Here is an 8808-nt window from a genome sequence, read left to right as displayed (position 1 = left end):
TTGTTGCCCCAATGGACGTTGACCTCGTCCAATATTGGCTTTTGCCATTTCCCTATAGTTTGCAGAGGACACGCGCCGGAGCCATGGACATAAACGTGGTAAATGCTCTAACATACGAGGATTTTGTGAAACTATTCGGTAATGTGGTTGAGAAATGCCCCCTCATTTCGGCTGCAATATGGTCCCACCGGCCATTCAAAGATCTAGCAGACATCGAGGCTCACATAACGGAATTCATTATCCGTCTACCAGACTCGGGTGATTTCTTCTGCTTTGTTTCCTTAAGTTTTAAACACAATAATTTATTTACTGGTTAAGTACATTGAATGTGTTCAGGTAAAGCGGGCATTTTGCGGTGTCACCCTGATTTGGCGGGCCGGGACCTCCAGAGCGGGACACTAACACGCGAGTCTCAAGAAGAGCAGAGTCGAGCCGGTATGACCACACTGGACTCCGCAGAGGTTCTGCAAATGTACCGTCTAAACTCGGAGTACAAGGAGCGCTTTGGCTTCCCTTTTGTCATCTGTGCCCGTCTCAACAAAAAAGCAGATATTGTGGGCCAACTGTCTGAACGCTTGAAGAATGACCGCGCAGCGGAACGAGAGCGCGCGATTGAAGAGGTTAAAAAAATCTGTAGCCTCAGGTTACGCAATATTGTCTTATCTGACATTCAAACCAAACTGTAACAAGTTACCGTTACAAATTTTTTTTACTGCATCTACTTGATTGTATAGCCTATTTCTTTAAAAAATTGGCTAATCCACACATAGAAAATAAGAAGGCCTATATGCCGAATTGACCCATATGAAGTAGCCGTTTGTTCTAAAAACGTAAACCCATTAAGTTATGCAAACGTTATTTTCGAATGCCTTCTGAACATTTAAAACGTCCAGGTTTTTAAATGTTTGAAAAACGTTTTTCTGTGTTATGTGAACGTTAGGGGAAACATTAAAATAAAGGCACGTTCTATTTGATCATTTAGCAAAAGTAATGGGAAAATTACGTTTGAATGTCTAAACCAGGGCTGTCCAAACTCGGTCCGGGAGGGCCGGTGTACTGCAGAGTTTAGCTCCAACTTGCCTCAACACACCTGACTGGAAGTTTCTATGCCTCGTAAGAGCTTGATTAGCTTCAGGTGTGTTTAATTAGGGTTGGAGCTAAACTCTGCAGGACACCGGCCCTCCAGGACCGAGTTTGGACAGCCCTGGTCTAAACCCTCTGAAACTAGCAAGTATCCTCGTGTACATCCAACTAAAATGTTTCAGAAAAACGTTCCATGAATGATGTAATGGTTTGTGCTAACGTTTTGAGAACGCTAGCCTCTTCAAGACTAGATAACTTTGAATGAACTTTCTATTAACGTTACCGGCAGAATGTTTGTTCACAACTTTGAGAGAACCTTGCCAGAACGTTAGCCAAATTGTGACAACGTTCCCTGTTAGCTGGGTTCTGGCGCCTCTCACGCAATAAAAGAACAATTTTGATGCTTTGTAAATCTATAGTAAAGAGAAGTATAAGAAAAATGGCAGTACTTATGTTTTTGCCAATGTACCCTCATAGTGATCCTAAAAATGCTTGAACAGCTTGCTCTGATTAATTAATAATGAATAATTCCAATAGGGCTATATAAAATTATTGCATTACAAATTTTTTCTCGGTCTTTTATGGGTTCCTTTGTTTTAGGCTACTTATTTGCACCAAATTAAAACAAATGATATGACGGCACACTGCACACATGCTTTTAATTTGTTTAGCAGTAGCTACATAAATATTATGAATGTTATTGAAAGAAATTCATGATAAGAGAGATATTCACTTGAATTTGACTTTTCATTGTCTATCTATAAATACGAATACAATTATAACAATGTCCAATAAAGTTTTGCTCATGAACATTTGATGACGTCATGAATTTCTATTACACAAAAACACCTCCCAAGAAACTGACTCCAGGGGAGCTTCGCCTCTCACACAACTGAGATCGCCCCCTACTGTCAATCTTTTAGTAGGCCTATACTGTACAGATTTACAGGATTTGACGCACTCTTGTCAGTGTCACTGGCACACTTGTATTTCCACACGTCGATGGCAGGCTGAAAGATTGTGTTGATGACACATGTCTCTTTTGGTCAGTGTTTGTTTGACGAGTCTTGTGGGACTGGAGGTAGGTGAGAGTGCAGGGGTGAGGGGGGTCCCGTTCCCGGAGCGACACATGACTCCTCCTTCAGATCTCCGGACGTGATGGAGGAATCCTGTTCGGGGTCCACTCCTCTGGCTCTCCTCTTGTCCTCCTCCTTTTTCCACTTCATGCGTCGGTTCTGGAACCAGATCTTGATGTGTCTCTCGGTGAGGCTGAGGGTGAGCGCGAGCTCCACGCGGCGCGGGCGCGAGATGTACTTGTTGAAGAGGAACTCTTTCTCGAGCTCGAGCAGCTGCGCTCTGGTGTACGCCGTCCGCGTGCGCTTGTTCTCCTCGGCCTCCACCATGTAAGGTCCTAAAACAGAATAACAGTAGTGACATTTTAGTAAGGTCATGTTTTCGACACAGACACCATCTGCCTCTGAGGATATTACAGTTTGAAAGTTATCTGAACGTTTGATCAGGGCGTTATATATATATATAAAAAAAACTCACGGGCGTCAACTCAAAGGTCAAAACCTCCCAACTGAATTCAGTAGCCTATAGTTCATGTAAAAATGAAGACTACCCTAAACCAGATGTTTCAGACTGAAAATAATATGCATTTAAACCAGATGTTTCAGACTGAAAATAATATGCATTTAACTCGAATTAGGCTAGTTTCTTTTTATTTCAATAGGGCACCTTTGGCTGTTAGATTCAATGACAAGAAATAGCGTATGGTCTCGAATGAAAGTTGTGTTGTAGCCTAGTTTCCGTCAATATAGGCTTTAATCACTCAGCATCTGGTGAAATTTGACGTGCATTCACCGCTAGAAATGTTTTTATCCGACGTCTAAATAAAATAGGCTACTAATTGGGGAATTAAAATTAGTCTTTAAAATTTCTTCAAAGTAAAAGAAATCCAGATCAAATTCATTTTCACTGTAAAACTGTTCCATAAAAAGGATACCTTGCAATGGTCAAGTAATAGGCTATTTATGTTCATCAGGTCATTAATTTAATCCCAAAATAATAATAGCCTATCAATTATAGGCTATTTTAATAAGTATATATGACAAATTGTATGTATATATTATATAAGGAATTACTTCTATACCGTTATTGTTTTTTACTTTTATTTCACGATTTTTTTTAATATTACAAAAATTAATAATCGTAACATTTTACAGTAAATATAACTATTAACATTGTTCTAGAAATTATGTAAAAAATAATCAGGCACTTAAAAGTCATCAATTGTATGCAGTATAGAATTTCTAGACAAAAGCAAAGAAACAAAAAACGAACTTTCTTTACTTCCTTTCTAACGGTTTTCTTCTTATGGGCGATAAAAGACCAAAAAGTATTTTATCTTTTTTTTTGTCTTTTAAAAGAAAGACAAAAAAGTAATTTGCGTGTGGACCACTCACTGAAGGACCACTCAAGAAAAATGGGATGTGTATATTACTGAATTGTGACTGCTTTAACGATTTTTTACGACAATAACACTTTTTCAGGGCCGCGTTTCAGCATTACTACGATGCCTTTGGGAAACCCAGCCCATTGTCAGAACCCTGGTCCTGTCGGCTATATCCTTTTCTTTTTCTGAACAACGATGGATGCGTTTGGAATCTACGAAAACAAAGTTATTTTTAACTAAATGGGGTAATTAGAAATTCAATCATCTACTTCCAAATGGAAATCTTGTAGCACAATGATTCTTTTAAGCACTTTGGAGATCATAAGCATGAATTTGACATTAGGGCCTGCTTTAATTTTGTCAAAAGTTAATTGGTAAACCTACAAATTAACGGCCGAAGTACGAGAGTTACCTGTCCACTGTCCTTTCCAGGCGTGCGTATGAGATTTCGTTGACTTCATCCACGGGAAGGGCAGATGGTATCTGTTCCGATCCCCGCACAGGTCAAGAGAGTCTCCGTAACCGCCGAGCGTCTGTAGAGATGTCTGCGGAGTCTGGGGAAGATGAAGATGAGGCCCTGTCAGATCATCCCGGGTCGACATGTTATAAGAAGTAATGTCGGTAAGATTTGGCTGGTCCTGGCTGCCCAAGGACGGTGAGGCGTAGACGGACTGAGTCTGTCTACTCATATACAGACACGGTGGAGGGTTTTGGCTGTAATCTTCGTTGGGATGTCTCTGGAAGGCGCAAGAGTCCTTGTACAGGTGGTTAGGAGGGTAATAGTGCTCTTCCCGATTCATGATTGCCACAGACCGGGGAAACCGTGCTGTACACGAGCCAGCGCCCTGCCCCTGATCAGGACCTCTGCTCTACCTGCAGTCTGAGCGTCTGGCGCCGATCGAGGGCCTCATAGGTGTGCCACCGTGACCATGTGACCCTGCTGCACCATTGGTTTCACTGTTTACACAAAGCTGTCAACTGGCAGTAGATTCTGTACGTGTTTCCTTTCGACTGCCCCGCGGTTTGACAATAATTGAACAGAACTGACCATGCTCAAATCAATGCCCTTGGCAAACACTTTCTGTTTGCCTGCGACTATATGTGTTACACCTGCAGTTGTTAGATTTACTGCAAAGACAGGTGAATCGGGGAATCCGTATCTCTGATCTCCACAGAAAAGGCTGCCGCTGTTCAATGAACACCGAACGGGTATAAAAAAAGGGACTTCAAAATGTAGAATAAAAAATGTTGATAAAACATTAGAAATTCTCAAATTCTCTTTATCAACTTCCGATAGAAGAGAGGCAGGATCGATTCACACTTATCAAAGGCAAAATAATCCAGACCTTGAGCTTTAATTCTCTAAGCAAAAACAAAATATGACAACAAAGTAACTGCACAAATAGCCTATAACTTGGCATCTATGAATAACATTAAACGTCCATGGAAACTTTCTATTGCACAAAATGTTATTTAGTGGGAAGATGTCTTTACTTCCTTATTAAAATGTTCTTTGGGAAAATGGTAAAAAAAAACGTATTGATCTCGTTTTAAAAAGTGTAGCAGGGTGCGAAGTGGTTGGGGGGGTCTAAAAAGTTCATATTTATTTTTTACATATAGGCTACTCTGAATAGCGCATTTTTATCTGAAGCCGAATACTATGTGTAAGATAGAATTGACCTATTAAACATTTCTTTTTCTCGTAAAAAGAGCGCGTGGGCTTCTAAATGTACACATTAAGAGGCACCATTAAGTCCTTGTTACGTAAAATCTATGGACACTGGTGACAAGGGCAATCATTACGCACACCTCTCAACATGTTGTCCGTCTTTTGCTTTAACCAAGCTTACCTGTCATTAAGCACACCCGTCCACGGTCCATTAAACTAAAGTCCTCGTGGATAAATAAAAACGAGCTGTTCGGTGTAAACGAATTAACATTGAGAGTGAAACAGAACTCAATTAGTTTGAGATGTGTGCGCAACGTAAGCGCACCTGGCAGTCAGTTTGGAGAGGTCAGAACAAGAGAGAAATGGGCAGCAAAAGGTGATTTTCAATTAGGGGAATTTCCCAAGTCTTGTGTGTTGAAGCAACAAAAAATAATTATTTAAAAAAACAAATAATAGCCTATTATAGATTTAAGTTTTTTAATGTATCTCTAATTTTTCTTAATTTTAAAAAGACTTTCTGAATTTCTCTGTTTTGGATTTGTCCCCCAACTAGACTTTTTAACTTAACACGTTTGTAAAAAGTGTTGACATCGGAAATTTTATTCTTTGACCAATTATTTTTCCAGAACTCCATCCGAGCATCCTTTCCATTCGTTTGCATGAATAAAACAAATAAATAAATAAAGCGTTATTTAAGACGAATGACATTTAAATCATTATTCTTTACTACAACCTTGCATTTGTCAAGACTTCAAAAAGTGACAAGTAAATACATCACATACATGACTTTTTATATATATATTTTTTAAATAAAAACTGAATGTTTTATTATATTCAAGCAAATTTCGAGAATATATGGCATAGTGCTGTGTTTGCATGGACCTCTTCAAATGACAATAATGGCACTTTCTTTCCTATCTTAATGGGGCTCTCATGCCCGTCATAAAGTTCAGGCAAATCCATTCCTCGCAAATCAAGCCTCGTAACGGCGCTTAATGGTGTTTATATATGACCTAGTTTGAAAAGGGAAGGAAACCGTTATCCGCGACTATTTTTACAATTTATCCGAGACTATTTTCACAATGTTGAAAGAGTACAAAAGGTTTTATGAAGCGTGAGTGAGACGACGCTATTTGGAATCATATCCATGGAAGGATATGAGAGGGATAATGGTGTAAAGTGATAAGAAATGTAGCTTTGCCATGCCAGAGAGAAAATACACAACTTAAGGCACTGGTACATAAAATCGGCTAGCAATTAAAATGCGTTTTGAGACTTCAGATAAAACGCAATAAACCAGTTAGGAGACACGCAAAAGCGTTCTGAAACCACTTGTATGTTTGAGTAGGAGTAATATGTAGCTATAAATGTCCAAGTGCGACTCGATAATGGGAGTTCAGATAAATCATAATGGTACAATTGCGTTATGTAAAACGACACGTAATCAGATGTTGATAAACCCAGTGGCCTACACCCACATAATGCTTCGTCTATAAAACTGAAGGAAAATGCCGTTTTGGCTACTCGTGTAAATACTGCAGTTTTTAATTAGCCTAACATACGTGTATTTTGATTTAAATTAAATATCACGTTGTGAGGTGAGGGCAACCAGGTGGATCACGGAAACCGAGCCTTTACTTTCAGACTCTTTGATAAGAAATAAGAGGATGAATGGCGATAAAATATGCTTGCTTAGTGGCGACAGTAAAGCTTGGGCAAGCATGTCTAACCGCCGCAAAGGAATGATAATGACATTTAAAATGAAATTTAAGTCGCGCATTGAGGAAAATCTCAGGCGCAATAATTCATTCTGACACCACGCACTGAATGGATGGATGACAGAAACGTCGCCGACAAACACTCGCGTTTATTGCACAAACGTTAATTTCTAAACGTTTTTTTAAACCATAGACCACTGTTGAGAAAATCTAAATTATTGCTGATATATTCCGGAGTAATTACGACTGTAGCTACGAACATCATGTTTATTGCTGGTTAAGTTTTAATTTACACAAATTAATAATATATAAACATATATACTTAGTGTGAACACACGCACAAAGTATATGTTTATACAAACAATACAATTATATTAAAAAATCAAGGAAACAAGGATACACAATGACCTATTAAAAATAGTTCTGAAATGATATTAACAGCCTCTCTCAATAATCAAATTCCGTCTTTTAGTTGTTTTAAAAATGCTATTTTAATATTATTGTTCAGCAATATAATGCAAATGGAAATTTGCAGAATGCCTTCATATTGTTGTAGGCATTCATAGGACATGTAGACATCTCATGTGTGCTCAAAACAAAAAAGCTACAAAGAGAGTGTTACATCATTTCCCCCCTCTGTCAGTGTATTTTTTGACATCTGGGGAACTGTCCCGCACTGGTGAGCGAGATCGAGTCCTTTTTGACTTCCGGGAGAGGTGAGGGGAGTGTCTTCTTCGGGATGGTGAATGATTGCGTGAGGAAGAGCGGTGTTTGGAAGTGTGCGAATGAGAGTCAGAGTGGTATCTTCTGTGTGAATAGTCTTTTTTGTGATTGCACTTTTCACAGTCCGTGTTATGATGTTTTTCACAAGCTCTTTTGTACCTATGTTCATCTCTTCCCCTCTCCAAAGCACGCTGATTTGTAGGCTGATGCGTCACAGCAGAGGAACGAATTGTGTTCAGCAGAAAGCGCTTGTTTGTGCTTCCCAGCGGACATTTCATCCTAGAAAACAGCAATTTAACCAGCTTTTAGATTCAAGATACATAAGGGAATTCCGAAAAGTATTCATTTATAAGATATAAAGCCTTCTAAATTGTAAACTGTCAATCAAGGACAGCAAATTTCAACATGATTATCTATACTTACCATCCAGTAGCACCCATTGTCTCAGCACGGACTTTTGCTCTGCTAGTTTCTTTAAGGAGCTCCTCCACTGCTTTCCTGTTGGAGGAAAGAATATTTACACGAGTGAGAGAAATGGGTAACTGTACTGCTGTAACCTACGGGCCCGAAGCACTTATCGTTTCATTTTCATTCCTGACTGCAGGGACAGTATTCAGTATTTCTATAACGTTCATGCTTAATTGTACTGACAGTACTTTGATCTTTAAGCAAGTTACACTCAATTACAACTAATGTTGTTATCACAACATAGAACAGAACAGGTAATGTCACAAAGCACATGGTTGCTTTTTATATAAATGAATAATTCCTTCCTTGTAAGATATCGGAGATGATTGCTACATGTAGTATGATACCTGACCACATATTACCAATACATCTTGACCGTTAAACAGCTGCACTCAGCCGGGTCACACATTTAACATAACATCATAAACTAGCCCACTAAAACGGTTGTAAGCAAAAAACAGTATCTTAAGTTATGTCATACCTCTCTAGTTCACTTTCATCCATGATTTATTTAAACTGAAACGCATTCAGTGTTAAATTTTAATTCGTTTCAGCTCTGCTTGCTAACTGGTGTTATTTCCTATACTTGATGAGAACCCAAATTAGGACCCCGTTTGACTTAGTCCTTGATCATAGTCCTAACCTAAAAAACGGATGTAAAATATAACCTACATCAGCTGCGGACATGC

The 8808-nt window shown here is 39.0% G+C and overlaps 3 protein-coding genes across 3 annotated transcripts; 1 reads left to right on the top strand and 2 right to left on the bottom strand.

The window, feature by feature from the left end:
• LOC107705192 (2-oxo-4-hydroxy-4-carboxy-5-ureidoimidazoline decarboxylase) lies at positions 1 to 1014 on the top strand. The gene is made up of 2 exons (XM_016508373.1): positions 1 to 258; positions 337 to 1014. Exons 1-2 carry the CDS (start codon positions 12 to 14, stop codon positions 684 to 686), a joined length of 597 nt encoding a protein of 198 aa, XP_016363859.1. The 5' UTR covers positions 1 to 11; the 3' UTR covers positions 687 to 1014.
• Positions 1015 to 2030: 1016 nt separating this feature from the next.
• LOC107705191 (pancreas/duodenum homeobox protein 1-like) lies at positions 2031 to 4405 on the bottom strand. The gene is made up of 2 exons (XM_016508372.1): positions 3954 to 4405; positions 2031 to 2494 (listed from the first exon to the last, which is right to left on the bottom strand). Exons 1-2 carry the CDS (start codon positions 4339 to 4341, stop codon positions 2130 to 2132), a joined length of 753 nt encoding a protein of 250 aa, XP_016363858.1. The 5' UTR covers positions 4342 to 4405; the 3' UTR covers positions 2031 to 2129.
• A 2943-nt stretch (positions 4406 to 7348) lies between these two features.
• On the bottom strand, positions 7349 to 8808 carry LOC107705190 (transformer-2 protein homolog alpha). The gene is made up of 3 exons (XM_016508371.1): positions 8601 to 8808; positions 8075 to 8149; positions 7349 to 7930 (listed from the first exon to the last, which is right to left on the bottom strand). The coding sequence occupies exons 1-3, from the start codon at positions 8621 to 8623 to the stop codon at positions 7552 to 7554; spliced, it is 477 nt and encodes a 158-aa protein (XP_016363857.1). The 5' UTR covers positions 8624 to 8808; the 3' UTR covers positions 7349 to 7551.

Source organism: Sinocyclocheilus rhinocerous, unplaced genomic scaffold, assembly GCF_001515625.1.
Source record: "Sinocyclocheilus rhinocerous isolate Xijiao unplaced genomic scaffold, SAMN03320098_v1.1 scaffold594, whole genome shotgun sequence".
Classification (NCBI taxonomy): domain Eukaryota; kingdom Metazoa; phylum Chordata; class Actinopteri; order Cypriniformes; family Cyprinidae; genus Sinocyclocheilus; species Sinocyclocheilus rhinocerous.
This window is presented reverse-complemented; position numbering and strand designations above follow the sequence as displayed.

Bases quoted from the DNA above. Each gene is read 5' to 3' on its own strand.
- LOC107705192 (XM_016508373.1), top strand. From the start codon at position 12: ATGGACGTTGACCTCGTCCAATATTGGCTTTTGCCATTTCCCTATAGT. The intron at 259-336 runs GTGATTTCTTCT...GAATGTGTTCAG, and splicing joins TATCCGTCTACCAGACTCGG to GTAAAGCGGGCATTTTGCGG.
- LOC107705191 (XM_016508372.1), bottom strand. From the start codon at position 4,341: ATGAATCGGGAAGAGCACTATTACCCTCCTAACCACCTGTACAAGGAC. The intron at 2,495-3,953 runs GTAACTCTCGTA...ATTCTGTTTTAG, and splicing joins CTGGAAAGGACAGTGGACAG to GACCTTACATGGTGGAGGCC.
- LOC107705190 (XM_016508371.1), bottom strand. From the start codon at position 8,623: ATGGATGAAAGTGAACTAGAGAG. The intron at 8,150-8,600 runs GTATGACATAAC...TTCCTCCAACAG, and splicing joins GATGAAAGTGAACTAGAGAG to GAAAGCAGTGGAGGAGCTCC. The intron at 7,931-8,074 runs GTAAGTATAGAT...GCTGTTTTCTAG, and splicing joins ACAATGGGTGCTACTGGATG to GATGAAATGTCCGCTGGGAA.